Genomic DNA, 15865 nt, shown 5'->3' with positions numbered 1-15865 from the left:
TGTCCCTGCAGACGCCAGGCGAGTGCATTAGGCCCTGAAGAGCAGACAAGTCTCCGGTGGGGCCTGTCGCTGTGGGACTCGATGCCCTGCCTGGAGCTCACAGGGGGGAGCAGGGGGCCTGCAGGCTCAGAGGTCCAGCCCCAGGAGGCGATGAAGCTGTGGGGCTTCCCCTGGAGACACCCCCAAAGGGTCTGGCCCACTGAATGGGGCCTCCCCGAGCCCTTCCAAAGCTGTGGCTGTGGCCCCACTTGTGCGGGTCGGTGACAACCTGCAATCCTCATGCATTGCTTCCCAAGGGAAGGGAGGCTGCTGGTACACAGATCTGTGCCTTCAAGAGCAGCTGGCTTGACGAACGAGAAAACAACCTACTCGAGAGCATCTCCGCCAGGCCAGGCCTTTGCAGGAGTCCAGCGGCAGCCCCCCCAGCCCCGCCCCACTGATTCGCCCTGGACCCAGCTCAGCCAGCCTGTGAGGGTGCCAACAGGGTTCTCCTGAGTACCCGGGTTCCCAAGAGCCTCCTGGGAGCGGCTCCCATCACCTCAGTGGGGCCGTTGTGCCCTGCACCCACTTCCAGTGCACCCAGCCCAGTACCTTGAGCTGCCAGGCTGGGCCCGGCCAGGCTTTCCTTCCCCACATGGCCTCCCTGAGGCTGCCCTTCCCCTTCCCCTTCCCCTTCCCCATAGCAGTGCTGCTCCCTGCAGGTGCTATATGCCTAGGCTGTCAGGGAGTGGAAGAGGAAGGGGGCTGCAGTTTTAATTGCCTGGCAGAGCGGCCTCAGCCTGCATACCGAGCACTGGCTGGGCCCCAGGAAGTGGTCCGGCCTGGCCCAGAGCCAGCGGCGAGCCAGGCCCCGCTGACCTTCCCTAAGCAGCAGGCTGAGAGAACGGGACGGGCCCCAGCCAAGCTGGGCTCCAGGGCACAGACTGGGCCAAGGTTTCTAGCTCTGCCACCCAGGGCAGCAGGTCAGAGCCCCCCTTTGCTCCCTGTTGCTGCAGCTCTTGGCTGTTCCTGCAGGGGCACAGAGGGCTTGATCAGGGCTCCAGCGCTGGGGGCACACACCCTGTGAGCACCCCGACTGGATTCCCAGTACCCAGGGTGAGCAGCTTCCCCTTGTAACACAGGTCCAGACACTGGCGTGAATGAAATGCCCCCTCTTTATTAAATAGCTCTACAGCGAGGGGCGCGAGCTTGTCTAGCCAGCACATTCCCAAAGCGCTCCGCGCCCGCACGCTCCCCGCTGGGGTCACAAGTGGAACGGGGGGTGGGGGTGGGCAACTTGCCATGCATATGGGCACACAGGAGACGGACAGATACAAGCACAGCACATGGCAAGGTTCTCTGGCTGCTCCAGGCCTTGCCTCCCTGCCCCCGCCTCTAGAAGCTGCAGCTGCCAGCCCCCCCCCCCCCCCGTTCAGAAAGGCCCCGCCTTCCCTGGGGCACAGAGCTCTCCGGGGGAGGGGGGGCTGCAGTTCAGGCTTGGAGATGCTCTAAGAACAGGAACTCTGGGCTGTGAGCATCGGTGGTGGTGGTGGTGGGGGGGACGACAAGCTCTGCCCAGCCAGTTTGTACAGAGCACGGCCGAAGGGGTGACCCATGGAGACAACATTTCCCAGAGTGCACAGCCCCAGCCAGGGCCACACTGGGCCGGAGCCAGAACTAACGGCCCAGCCCGCTGGGGGCTGCGCCCTGGCCATGCCAGCCGGGAGCCTGAGCTCTGTCTGTTCTAGACCCCAGGGCAGAGAGGGGCCTGGCACTGGTGTGCTGGAGACTTGCCCTGTTTCAAAGGCCACTGAAGCACTTTGTCCCTCATTAAACCTGTAAAGCACCAATAGGCTGGGCTAGTAAAGCTCAGGGCTTGCACCACAGAGAGGCAGGGGGTCCCAAGCCCCTTCAGAAGAACCGGGTGGGGGTATTAAAGGAACAGGTAGCAGAGTTCCCCCACTGCCGGAAGTCAGTGCACTGCCCCACAGGCAGGATGCCAGAGCAGGCTGGACTGCAGGGGAGCCTCCTCCTCAGCCCTGCTTTACAGAGTCAGCCAAGTGATCTGCCCCAACATCACACAGCAAGCCAGTGGCAGAGCTGGGGAGAGAACCCAGGAGTCCTGCCCCCCAGCTGTACAGTGCAGAGCACCATGGGGCCGAGCCCGAGCACTGGCTCGGGCGAGGGGGCGCAGCGGTTGGGCTCTTAGGAGGGGGCAGCGCTGTGGGAGCAGGGCGCCCCGGCCTGAGGAGCGGGGCTGGGGGGCCATGCGGGCGATTGTCAGTTGTGGATGCAGGGAGAAGGGGTTAGCAATCAGCCTGGAGCTGCGGCTGCGGCTCAGAAACCCTAGGAGAGCTGTACTCCGATGGCTGAAGGCTCCCACTCCCCTGTGCTGTGATTGGCCGCCCTAGTGCTAATAATTTATAACGAACTCCAGTAGCGGGGGGGAGGGGGGTCCCTGGACCTCCAAAGTCATGCAGGGAGGCAGCAGTACAGCCCACCCTTCCCACCAGCCACCTAAGGGGGGGGGTCTGGTTTGCCTCTCCCCCCTGGCCCCAGTTCTGCCATGGAAACTGGATGCCTGGTGTCTGCTGGCTCCCGCAGAGCCAGCTCCAGCTTGGGACAGCGGCTGCAGGGCCACTAGCCGGGAGGGCACCAGCAAGGGGGGAGGGGGTCAGAAGCCAGGAACCTGGGGCTGGAGAGCAGCCCTGAAACCACAGCACTGGCCCCACTGGGCAGACAGACCAGGTGTAGCAGAACCTCCCCTGAACCTGAAGGCCGAGTGCACTGGGCAGAGTCGGGGAAGGGGAGAAGGAACTGGAGTTGCCCCATGGGCTCAGGGGCTCTCGGGGCCGGGGAGGGGGGGACTAGCTGAAAAGCTGAGACGGCCTGGAGGAGATCCCCTGGCAGCAGGATGGGAGCTGCTGTTTGGCACTGCAACAGGGCCCTGCTAGTGGCCAGCAGCAGGGATAGGACTGCCGAGGGGACGTGATCCTGGCCCAGGGACCATTCAGAGGCACAGTGTGGCCCCAGCTAACCAGCAAGGGGTCCTGTCAGATGCTAGGAGCCCAGGCCAGACTTCCCCTGGGGCTGGGCTTCCCCATAGCACCAGGGAGGGGGAAAAAGGGGGGACAAAGCTACTTTAGTCACCTGATTCTTTCCTTTGACTTGCTAGGTTAGTGTTGACTGAGAGGAGTGTGCCTCTCCCCGCCCCGGAGGGGGGCTTGGTGTAGTTCCCAGAGGGCCAGGGCCAGTATCAGAAGCAGCCCACTGGCTGGCAGGTTCAGCAGAGAGGCCCTGGAGATGGAGCTCCCCTCTAGCCCCGAGAGAGCAGGGCTTTGGCATGCTGGAGGGGCAGCAGGGGGGTTCACTTTGCTGCTGGCCAAGCTGTCTGCGCTCTGAGGCTAGAGGAGTTCAGCTGCCAGGACTCACGGACAATAGCAGCAAATGGGGCATGGAATCACTTAGGGGGAGCACTGAGCCAGGAGCCGTGGCCCCCCTGCACCACAGACAGGACAGCTTGGGGCCAGAACACACGGAGCTGCATGGGCTTTGGGGGAGGGCACGGCCTTGTAAAGCCCGAGCCAGTCCCTCTCCCAGCAGGGCTCGGACCCCAGCCAGCTCGGCCTCAGGGGAAACCAACTCTCCACCCTTGTTACAAAAATAGATTTAGATGCGTCCCTCCCCCCGCAGGAACCCGGGCTGGGCCGGGCCGGCTGCAGCTCGAAGTGCGTCTTTATTTGGACTGTGGAAGAGGCGTCACGGGCTCTGCTCAGGGACTCCACAGTAGCCTCTCCTGCCGGCAGCCGAAAATCGCGGAGCTCCCCCCGCCAGCTGCCGGTTGCTGGCCTCTCGCAGGCTCTGCGGTGCTCCGTGCAGCTCTTGCCGATTCCGACACGGACAACACATATGCGGACATGGACACACGTATGTACTCACACACGCATTCACCCAACAAGAGTCAGAGTGACGTTGGCTCGACACACGTCTGTACAGAAGCTTCCACTGCAAGGCGCTGACGTGGTGGTTCTGTCCCTTCGGCATGAATGCCAGCGCTAGGCACCTCTGCCCGCCCCACCTCTGGGGGACAGGGGAGGGGATCGGGACCCCGGGTCCTGCTGCCCAGGCTGCTCCAGAGTCCAGAATCCCATGAGATCCTCAGCCCCCAGAGCTACACCTGGAGGAGAGAGTCATGCTGGGTCAGGCCAGTGGCCATCCAGCCCTGCGCCCTGCCTCTGACAGGGGCCGGGGCCAGGTGCTTCAGAGAGAATGAACAGAACACAGCAACTATCGAATGATCCAGCCTGTCACCCACTCCCAACTTCTGGTAATTAGAGGCCAGGGACACCCAGAGCAGGGGGTTGCATCTCTGCCCATCCTGGCTAATAGCCATTGCTGGACCTATTCTCCAGGAACTTATCTAGCTCTTTTTTGAACCCAGTTATACTTTAGGCCTTCACAACATCCCCTGGCAAGGAGTTCCACAGGTTGTCTGTGTGTTGTGTGAAGAAACGCTTCTTTTTGTTTGTTTTAAACCTGCTCCCTGTTAATGTCACTGGGTGACCCCTGGCTCTAGTGTTACGAGAAGGGGTAAACAACACTTCCCTATTCACCTTCTTCACACCAGTCATGATCTTATAGACCTCTACCAGAGCCACCCTTAGCTGGCTCTTTTTCAGGCTGAAAAGTCCCCGTCTTTTTAATTTCTCCTGGGGAGAGAGTTACTGCCACTGGCCCGCCAGCAGTCCCAGCCCCACCCCACCCCATCAGGGCAGCACTCACTACCCGGGTAAGCAATGCCCTGCACACACCGCTCCCCCGCAGCAGAGCTGGGCACAGGGCAGACGCCTGGGCTGTACCTTGTGTATCTGAGGCGGAAGCTCATCCTCCGAGCTCTCCTCTGGAACTGGCTCTGGGTGTCGCACCGACTGTCCGTCCTCAGCCCAGCCCCCGAGAGGCAGGCGGGAGAAGTGCGATGGGGCTCTGTGCACTGTGCCCGGATCTGCGGCACGGGCACAGAAGAGTCAGCAGAACGTGTAGATGCAGGTGAGACAGGCTCTGGTGCCAGCAGGGCACACCAGTCTGGGGGCTCTAGGCCAATCTCTCCAACCCCCCGAGTGAGGGAGGGACTGTTACTGGATGGGAGCCAACATCTCTCCGGTAGGGGCTCCTCCCCACAGCACGCAGGGCGACATGGGAACATCACGGCAGGAGCCTGTGCCACTCTCCTCAACACATGCACTGCCAGCCAGGGATAAGCAGGACTCAGGGCTACCGCGCAGTGGCACCTGCCAGCCACCAGCCCCAGCCGATCTCCTGGCATGTGGGGGGGAATCTCCAACACTTCGCTGGCATTTAAACAATGACCCAGCGCCCCGACGATGACAAGCCAGCACGTGGACCCATGGCATGTTCCGAAGGCAGCGCTGCCAGCGCCCCTTGGCCAGGGAATACGTTGAGCGGTTCCCAGGCTCCACCTGGAGTGGGGGACCCGTCTGGAGGGGAGTCCCACAGCACGAGGCTGCCCCAGCCGTGGCGCCCAGTGGCCCCAGCACGTACCTGTGATGCCGCCGTATCGGCGCTGGAAGCCCGTCTGCAGGGTGGCCGACTCCTCCACAGCCTGGCGCGGCGAGGAGAAAGGGTAGCTGGCAGAACGGGGGATGGCGGTGGGGCCACCCTTCTGAGCATCCGGCTCCTCCGGGGCACTCTCCCCGCTCTCGTCGCTATCCCGCCGGTGCCACACGTGCCGCTCGGGCTCTGTATGGGTGTGCTGCTTGTGCAACTGCGCACAACACAATGGGGCAGGTCAGACAAGCACGGAGAGGGACAGAGCCATGGCCCCACCCCACATCCAGCCTGCAGGAGCCCAGGGCGAAGCGGCTCAGCTGCCACGGCCCCATGGCAGCCCCACAGTAGTTCTGGCTCCTTCCCTCTCCCCCTGCACGGCCAGATACCGGCACCGCTGCTCCCTCTGCAACTCCAGTGCAGGATGGGGGCCATTCTGTACTAGCCCTAGCCCTCCCGCGCTCCGGGGTGGCGCATGGGGCCCTGCAGAGCCAGCCAGCACCGCAGAGAAGGATATGTGCCTGGCTGTCTCTGCAGGACCTCCCTTACCCCCCGGGTACAGCACACCTCTCTTCAGCTGTCAGGCCGCCCTGCATCCCCAGTGCTGCAAGCTTGCCTCGGCAGGCAGACCCCCACACGAGCTGCCCTCTCCCGCCCTGGCCCCCGGTGACTGAGCCCTGGCCTGGGGCACAGGCTGCTCACCTCGTGCATGTAGAGCGCATGGAGGCTCATCTCCGTGGAGGCGTATTCCGACAGGATCAGGCTCTGTAGCTGGGCCTCCCAGGCACTGCTCCCTGAGCTCGCTGTTCTGGCATCTGTGCTGCAGCCGGGACACAGAGAAGGGCTGTGGGAGGTCTGCTGCCCGGGGCGAGGCCCTAGCAGGCCCATGGGATCCAGCACAGCCCTTCTCGAGCCAATCGGGGATGTGCCCCTGTCCAGCCCCACTGCACTGCTGGGCTACGGGGTGTCCCATGGTGCCACCTCACCCACTCCCTGCACTGGTTCAGAAAGGGCCCCCTCTGCCCAGGCATGTAGGCTTTGCTCAGTGGGGTCCAGCCCCAACACAGGCACCCCCCAAGGGCCACAGATCCCCAAGCAGGGGACTGACAGCCAGGGCCCGAGGCGGCGGCAGTGTCCCATTGCAGGGGGTCAGGAGCGCTCCAGCACCCCGTCCTGGGGTGGAGAAGTCACTTACGGAGCCAGCCCTCGGGGCAATTCCTGTTCTAGTCATCTGTGTAACCTGCTCCATTGCAGGGGAGGGCTCAGAGCAGCCCAGCTTCCCCGCCCCTGCAGGGACTCATCCCCAGGCACGTGGGTGAGGAATGAACCGCAAAGCGTGGCAGCAGAAGGCGTTGTGAGCTGCTCTCAGCAGTGCCCAGGGGCAGCATGGGCCCAGGGAACCAGGGGAGCAATCCCTTCAGTCTCAGACTCACGAGGGGCACCCAGCACCTCAGGAGCAGGGCCTGGGCTTCGCAAGGTCCCTGATCACTGAGCAGGTGCCTGGCGCAGCTCAGCAGACTCTTACCCAGAAGCTGTCATGGTGCTGTGGGTCCGGGGTGGTGCCCCCTCCACATGGGACCCGGACGTCTGGAAGCCGCTGTGACTTTGCTGGGCTGACTGCAGTGGGGAGAAAGAGCGTAGGGCAGAAGCCACCTCGGAGAGCTGGCGGGAGGCCTGCAGCTCGTGGCTTGCGTACCCCAGTGCCGAGGAGCCCGCGATCACGTTGGCAATCAGGCTGTGAGGCTGCAATGAGAAGTGGGGGAGTCACAGCCCTGGACAGGCAGCCACCAGGACAGGGCCCCTCCCCAACCCAGCTCCCTGGGGGCACTCCAGATCCTATAGCCCCCCATGCTGCAGGACAGAACCCCAGAACACCTGACCCTGCACGGCAGCCCCTCCTGCCTGATCACGGGCCAGAACATGCCGACACCCTCAGAGACGGGCCCAGCCCTCCCTGGAAACCCAACCCCCAGCCCAACCCCAGTTCAGACCCAGCAAACTCACTGGTCTGGCCACCTGAGCCAGCCCCGCTGGGCTAGCTAGACAATGCTGGGCAACTGCAAGACCCCTGTCCTCCAGGCAGCCTTGGAGCACCAGAACCCTTCCTCTCCCGCCCACCCGCGACCGCTGCAGCTAGGGCACCTCGGACTCTGACTGCAGGGACTGGATGGAGGTGAAGAGGGTGTTGTTGTCAGGCAGCACGGCCTGCTGGGCCAGTGCCACGCTGCTGTCGCGCAGCACGCGCTCCTTGAGGAAGCCGATGAAGGCCGTGCTCTCGCGCGGCGGCTGCCACTTGGGGTTGGTGATGGCGAAGTGCATGAGGGACAGCTCAGTCTTGCCATCCTCGGCCTGCTGGTAGATGGAGGCCTCGGTCTTCCCCGCTGACATCCACTGCAAAGCAGACAGGCAAGATGAGGGGGTCCACTCCACACCCAGCCTTGGACCCGCCCAGGGCCTGCTATATACCCACTGGGGGACCTGGGGAGCCCCAAAGGCCCAGGCTGCACAAAACCCATCAACACACAAAACCAGGAACCCCCCAGCAGCTGCAGCTCGGCCTCACGCAGACGGCTGGGACACGGGTCGCTGGAGGAGATGAGCACCATAGCCAAGCATGCCCAGCTTCAGGGCTTTCCAAGGCCCAGGGGCAGCATCACGTGCCCCCGCTCCAGGGCACGAGCCCTCACCTGGCCAGTTGGGCTCATGCACCCAAGGGACGGGGCACCCCACGGAGCGTGCCCGGATGTTAGATACGAGATCGCAACAACACAGCCCACTACAGATCCCAGCACACAACACTTCAGCTTGATTGGTGCAGCCTGGCCACAAGTATTCTGGGACTGGCAGCCGCTGCAGAGGTGCAGCGTGTAAGATCTCTCTCACTACAGGCTGCTTGGCAGAACTCCATGGGTGATGTCAGCCCACGCCTTGGTTCCAGCCACAGGCAGGATCCCCCCCATGTGCAGGGGGAGGGGGAAGGGAACACGCCAGCACACGCCATGCTGCAGGCGGGCCCTACCGCCGGATGCCCATGCTGGCGCACGTCCATCTGTGCGAAGGAGCAGGTGTCTCCCACACCCACCACCTCCACGGTGAAGTTCCGGAAGAAGTCGATGATTTCCAGGGACTTGGGCCGCAGGCAGAAGATGAGGATCAAGGGGGTAACGATGGGGCTCAGCAGCTCCTCCAGGATGAACACCTGGGAAGGGAGAGGTGGGCACTCAGCAGGCAGGGACCAGAGCAGCCCGGGCAGGCCGAGGAGGCTGCTGCACTGTGACTGGGAAGGGCCGCCCAGGGAACGTTCCTGGAACAGCAGCCCCACGTCAGCATCGCCCCGCAGTGCTTTGCCCCCAGCTGACCAACGATCCTCCACCCACGTCCCTTGCTCTGCGGAACCACACAGGAGCTGCTGAGCCATCACACACACAGCCCACGTCTCCAGCCCAGACCCTTCGCGTGCACCAGCTTCTCTCTGGGCATCACAGCCCAACAGACAGCGGCCCTGAGGTGGCACCCATGTGTCAGAGACCCCAGCCCTGCCCCCCTGGGCACAGCGAGTGCCCCAGCTGAGTGTCGGAGCCAGTCCAATCCCGCCCCGGTTCCGAGCTAGCCAGAGGGCCGGGCTCACCGCTTTGTACTGGAAGAGCTGAGAAAACTCGTCCCGGGTCTCGTAGCGGTGGGCGTTGGCCTGCCAGTGGTCAGGCATGTAGTGGATGTGTGCCAGGATCACCCGCAGCAGCTGCTCTGGGCAGAACACCAGGTGCTGGTCGGGGATGAAAGACCTATAGGGGGAGCAGGACAAGGATAGGAAGGACAGCACTTCCCAGAGAACCCCAGCCTGGAGTCTCGTGCTGGGGGGAGATCACGCCTAGAGAAGGGCTGCGAGAGCTTCTCCCACAGCCCTGCTGGTGCCCCTCAGTCCTGATCTGCAGCCCCCTGCTACCCCAGCCCTAACCTGCAGCCTCCTGCTACTCCAGCCCTGCCAGTGCCCCTCAGTCCCAACCTGCATCCCCCTGCCACTCCAGACGCATCCCACATTAGCTCTGCCAATGCCCCTCAGTCCTGATATGCAACCCTCCCCTCCCCCCGCCAGGATTTTGGCCCCAGCCTCTTCGTCCCCCCGCAAAGATTTTTGCCAGTGCCCCTCACTCCTGGCCTGACCCACTGCTCCCCATTTCCAGTCCTGGGCCTCCCTAAGCAGACTCATGTTCACTTGTGGCGCAGGACAGATCTGCAGCCTCGGGGAGCTGGGAGCAGAGGGTCTCTCCCTTCCCCCCAGGGCAGGCGGGCCGCACCAGCCCGTCTCACCTGCAGATGGTGACGCCCACACCCAGCAGGGTGACGGTGGTGAGGACGTGCTCCACGGCCAGCACGTCCTCATCATAGATGGTGAGGGCGATGAGCACGGCCAGGATGGAGCCGGCGAAGAAGGCCACATTCTTGGCCACGATGGTGAGCAGCGGGGAGATGAAGCAGTTCATGTACTTGGAGGCTGGCTTGTAGCCCTTGCTGAGGCGCGAGTGCAGCTCGTGGTCCAGCTCGTTGAAGTGGCGCAGGTAGCAGCGGCCATAGAGTGACCAGCAGCGGGCGCCCAGGCTGCCTGGCTCCCGCTTCAGGATCTCGGTGTAGCTGAAGAAGGCATAGAGGATCTGCCAGATGAGGATGAGGGGGCAGAGGATGAAGTTGGCGATGCCGATCCAGAGGATGCGGGCGCTCAGCTTGTCGGCCAGCTCCAGGCGGTTGCCGCCCCGCTTGTACTCCGCCTTGAGGCTCCACTCGTTCTCGAAGAGCGAGCCGGGACCCCAGAAGAAGATGAGCTCAAAGTTGTACTTGAGGCCGCGGGTGTAGAAGACAGTGTCACCCAGCCCGGGTAGGTGGAAGCGGATGGGCAGCAGTGACTTGTTCACCATGGCCACCATGTAGTTCTTGAAGCGCAAGATGCGGTGGTAGATGTCCAGCTCGGTCAGCTCCTTCTTGTGGATGCAGATCTGATGCTCCTTCTGGATCTGCACAATGCGAGCCTGCACCTCCTGCCAGGTGTAATAGGGCAGGTTGGACTGGCCGGGAGGAGAGGAGGCAGTGTTAGAACCTGGGGGAGACCAACGGGGGCCCACAGGGCAAGTGCTGCATGGGGAGCGCTACAAAGCGGCCAACAGAAACTACAGATCCCAGCGTGCACTGCTCCAACGTGCCACAGACATGGGCCATGCTGCATGCTGGGTGTTTCAGTCTCACATCAATGCTGCACCCTGCTCAGCATGATGCTTGCTGTGTGCTGCTCTGGGCTTCCCAGTGAGGGATAAACGCAGTCCTTGGGGGGGGACGGGGAGCCTCATTCACTCCACCCGGGCTGGCAGGAAAGAGCTAGAGAACTACACAAAGGGTGGCGCTCCGATGTCTCCGTTCCCGCAGAGGCACTCGTCCCACTGAGCGCTCCGAGCCCTTCATAGCTTCCCCCTTCCCAGACGGAGAAGTGATGGGACGTGCCAGTGCCCCATGGGGAGTTTGCAGCTGTCTGGGAGGAGAACCCAAGCATTCGAGTCCCAGGCCCTTGCCTATTCCACAGGCTCGTGGTCTTGCAAAAATTAATGTAAAGGATCCTGCTGTTACTCGACTTATCCAAGTTCTCGCCGAGGGAGACCCTGGGCTGGGACTTGGGGCTCAGTACCCAGTTCTTCCAGACTCCCCCATGGCCTTGGGCAACACCTAGCTGCTCCATGCCTCAGTTTCCCTACCTGTACATGGGGAGAGAGATCCTGCCCCACTTCCTGGGGAAGACATGAGAATAAACTGCTTTACACCTCTGAGGCTGTGACACTGCTGTGAGCATGGCAAAGAAAAGCCTAAAAGGTTATAAAGCAAAGTGATTGGCTGGCAGATAGTCAGCAGAACAGAGCTGTCCCACGACACACCCAGACACACACAGCATGCAGGGGCAGGTTTGCCTGAAAACAAGCTGTAAGGAGATACACAGGATTACTTAACTCCCAAGGGAGGTCCAAAAGAAGGAGAGACCAGAACCCTTGAGGGCAATGGGTGGGTGAACCCCTCTCCTACAGCTTCAGCAAGGCAGCCCTGAGCTGGGGTGCAAAGGCAGCAGGAGCTCCCTGCTTAGCCACAACAGCCCACTTCTCCAGCCCCAGGATCACTCACCATGGGGATTTTGAGAGCGTTGATGTAGAAGGAGTGAATCTCCCAGTAGCAGCAAATGTTGTAGATAAATTTGATGAGTCGATGGATCCAGAAAACCCCCGCTATCACGAGGATGGAAATGAGAAATCCATTCTGCTGGATTCTGCAAGGGAGAAGAGACTCACAGCAATGCTTGCCCTTTGGCATGGAATCATAGAATATCAGGATTGGAAGGGACCTCAGGAGGTTCTAGTCCAACCTCCTGCTCAAAGCAGGACCAACCCCAACTAAATCATCCCAGCCAGGGCTTTGTCAAGCCTGACCTTAAAAAACTTCTAAGGATGGGATTCCGCCACCTCCCTAGGTAACCCATACTAGTGCGTCACCACCCTCCTAGTGAAAAAGTTTTTCCTAATATCCAACCTAAACCTCCCCCACTGCAACTTGAGACCATGACTCCTCGTTCTGTCATCTGCCACCACTGAGAACGGTTTAGATCCATCCTCTTTGGAACCCCCTTTCAGGTAGTTGAAAGCAGCTATCAAATCCCCCCTCATTCTTCTCTTCCGCAGACTAAACAATCCCAGCTCCCTCAGCCTCTCCTCATAAATCATGTGCTCCAGCCCCCTAATCATTTTTGTTGCCCTCCGCTGGACGTTTTTCAATTTTTCCACATCCTTCTTGAGCGTGGGGCCCAAAACTGGACACAGTACTCCAGATGAGGCCTCACCAATGTCGAATAGAGGGGAATGATCACGTCCCACGATCTGCTGGCAATGCTCCTACTAATACAGCCCAAAATGCCATTGGCCTTCTTGGCAACAAGGGCGCACTGTTGACTCATATCCAGCTTCTCGTCCACTGTCACCCCTAGGTGCTTTTCTGCAGAATTGCTGCTGAGCCATTCGGTCCCTAGTCTGTAGCGGTGCATGGGATTCTTCTATCCTAAGTGCAGGACTCTGCACTTGTCCTTGTTGAACCTCATCAGATTTCTTTTGGCCCAATCCTCTAATTTGTCTAGGTCCCTCTGTATCCTATCCCTACCCTCCAGCGTATCTGCCTCTCCTCCCAGTTTAGTGTCATCTGCAAACTTGCTGAGGGTGCAATCCACGCCATCCTCCAGATCATTAATGAAGATATTGAACAAAACTAGCCCCAGGACCGACTCTTGGGGCACTCCACTTGATACTGGCTGCCAACTAGACATGGAGCCATTGATCACTACCTGTTGAGTCCGATGATCTAGCTAGCTTTCTATCCACCTTATAGTCCATTCATCCAGCCCATACTTCTTTAACTTGCTGGCAAGAATACTGTGGGAGACCGTGTCAAAAGCTTTTCTAAAGTCAAGGAATAACATGTCCACTGCTTTACCCTCATCCACAGAGCCACTTATCTCTTCATAGAAGGCAATTAGGCATAGAAGGCAATTAGAAGGCATGCCCCACAGCAGACCCTCATCCCACAGGAGCCCAAGCTATACGCACTGTCAAGGATCGCTTCACACCCACCACCAGAATGTAGCCACATCTGAGGAGGGATGCACCAGCTGTGTAACAGCACACAGCAACACTGCCATTAAGCACATACCCAGAAACACAACTCCTGGTGATTACATGACCCAAAATACAATGCAGCTTGGCCACTCAGACCAAGACAAACCAGTGACTTGCAATTTTGGCAGGCTACATGCCTCTGCCATGGGTGAGGTTTGGCCACTCCCACTTGATCTTTAGCTCCCATCTGGAGACAGGCAAAGAGGGAGCTCGCACTAACATGACCTTTGGAGGGTGGCAGGCTGCCAGGGCTGGGGGCAGAGGGGGTGGTTGCTGCCCTTACCTTGCGCTGCACATGCTGGGAGGCAGAAAGGCATCTGGCAGCGTCACCTTGACAAGCTCACTGGAGAGCTGGCTGTGATTCACCATCTTGTTGGCAAACAGGATGTCGTAGTCAACGCAGCTGACGAGAAAGGTGGTGAAGGCCACCACGAAAATGAACTGCCTGTGGGAAAGGCAGCAGCTATGAGGGGCAGTCCAGAGGGGAATGCTCCTTCTGCCCCCAACTCCTAATATACCACAGCCAGGAGTGGCTACTGGGTTACACCCCACTGTCTGTGGCATGACGGGGGCAGATTCTGAAGAACGGGAGACAAATTCCTGGGGATGGAGATGGCCAAAAAAAAGAGTGGAAGGAGAGAAGGAGACAGATCCTGACTGAAAGGGGAATGGCCTGACCACCTTCCACCTCACCCCCTGAAACGCAACTCTCAGCCGTGGCTGTGCAGAGATAGCGGGAATGCTGGGGCCCAAGGGAACAAGGCCCTTCACTCCAACGGCAGCGAGAGCATGGAGAGAAACTGCCCCCTCCCCGGCAACCCCAGCCCCAGAGCAGGGGGACTCCAGACGTACATGAGCTCAAAGATCTCGCCAATCAGCATGCAGGTGAAGCCGTTCTTCTGATGCAGATTATAGACGTGGGAGCTGCAGTCAAGGAGAACAGCCTGGCAACCCCTTCTCTCCGGCCACCAGCCGAAAGAAAACCTCTCCCATGCCAAGCCACCCCCTAGCCACCAGTCAGGACGGAGGCTGCCAAGCAAGCGTACTCTCTGCTTAGCTACAAAATGCTGGTGGGTCCGGCCTCCATGCCCGTCCCAGGCTGAGGGTAATGCTAGCCTGTCACAGAAACCCAACCCCCCAGCACACCCCAGCAGAGGATTGTGAACACTCCAGTCACAGACCACCCCCCGTAACCCTCTCCAAAGTCTGCAAGGGCAGGACCAGGCCAGCACAGAGGGAGGTAAAGACATATCCAGAGCCTAACAATCAGAGCGACAAAGAATGGCCAGGAGGCCATCATCAAAGGGCTGGAGAGACCCGTTTCTGTCCCCCTACAACCCTCTCCCCCATGGGAAAGGGTGGCAACGCCTCTGCTTGGCCCGTTTGGACTCCACAGGGCAGGGAGCAATCTAGCCCCGGAGGAGACAGGACCGGCGCCGGCTATTCCAACTAACCGATCTGTGGCAGACAGACAAGTTATGTCAAGTTGATACTGGTCTGACCATCCTGCTAGGGCTGGAGCAGCCACCCCCCAGCATGCAGCAAGGATATGCGAGAGAAGAAGAGGTCCAGGTTCTCTATGTGATGCCAAGGAGCTGCAGGAGAGAGAGGAGGCAAAGGGGGTGACTGGGGCTCGCTACGCGGCAGTTTGCCCAGCGAGGGGGATCAGTTGGTTGCCGCTGGCTAGTTATTCTCGTGACACAACCCAGGGCATAGAGCGGGATGGGGCCCCGCAGTCGCCCCTGACTGAGGCCAGGCTCAAAAGGGCAGCTACTGCGTTTACACAGGGCAAGGAATAGGAGTCCCCACTCCGGACCAGACCTGGCGTCTGGCCTGCAGCAGTGGCCAATAGCTAAGGGCATTGAGAGGATCCCCTACCCCATGGAAGGACTTGGGAGACGGGGGTTCCGCCCTGCCCCTCGCCTCGGCCCAGGGGAGCTGCCCCGCCGGGCGTGTCCGACACCAGGCCCCAGGCCCCCGCTCACATTTGCTGCCCTCGGGACGTGCCACCAGCAGATCCCCTCCCCCGGCGGCGAGTCGCTGTAGGAGGCCTCCAGCGCTGGTACTCTGTGTCGAAGTGCGCCATGGCGCCGGGCCCTGTGGGGGGAGGCAGGGTCAGAGCGGGGGGGGGGCAGCCGGACCAGCCCCCCCCGTCCGGGGCCGCCCCTCGGGGGGGGGAGGCAGGGTCAGAGTGTGGGGGGAGCTGGACCAGCCCCCCCGGCCCGGGGCCGCCCGTCGGGGGGGAGGCAGGGTCAGAGCGGGGGGGGGGCAGCCGGACCAGCCCCCCAGTCCGGGGCCAGCCCCTCGGGGGGAGGCAGGGGTCAGAGCGGGGGGGGGGCATCCGGACCAGCCCCCCAGTCCGGGGGGCAGCCCCTCTGGGGGGGAGGCAGGGTCAGAGCGGGGGGGGGGGGGCAGCCGGACCACCCCCCCAGTCCGGGGCCGCCCCTCGGGGGGGGATGCATGGTCAGAGCGGGGGGGGGCAGCCGGACCAGCCCCCCAGTCCGGGGCCGCCCCTCGGGGGGGGAGGCAGGTCAGAGCGGGGGGGGGGCAGCCGACCAGCCCCCCCAGTCCGGGCCGCCCCTTGGGGGGGGAGGCAGGGTCAGAGCGGGGGGTGCAGCCGGACCAGCCCCCCC

General features: G+C 61.5%; 1 protein-coding gene across 1 annotated transcript; it reads right to left on the bottom strand.

Moving 5' to 3' along the window:
• Positions 1 to 1136: 1136 nt before the first annotated feature.
• ATG9A (autophagy related 9A) lies at positions 1137 to 15318 on the bottom strand. Its single transcript, XM_038422298.2, is given in 16 exon segments — positions 1137 to 4156; positions 4839 to 4981; positions 5539 to 5761; positions 6247 to 6364; positions 7070 to 7287; positions 7687 to 7935; positions 8564 to 8743; positions 9173 to 9326; positions 9853 to 10601; positions 11698 to 11839; positions 13516 to 13677; positions 14085 to 14149; positions 14784 to 14827; positions 15218 to 15253; positions 15256 to 15288; positions 15291 to 15318. Coding segments are annotated over 16 exon segments (2550 nt in total). The 3' UTR covers positions 1137 to 4150.
• Between the last annotated feature and the right edge of the window lie 547 nt (positions 15319 to 15865).

This window comes from Dermochelys coriacea, chromosome 11 (assembly GCF_009764565.3).
Source record: "Dermochelys coriacea isolate rDerCor1 chromosome 11, rDerCor1.pri.v4, whole genome shotgun sequence".
NCBI classification, from domain to species: domain Eukaryota; kingdom Metazoa; phylum Chordata; order Testudines; family Dermochelyidae; genus Dermochelys; species Dermochelys coriacea.
Note: the sequence above shows the minus strand (reverse complement) of the source record. Positions and strands in the feature narration are given on the sequence as shown.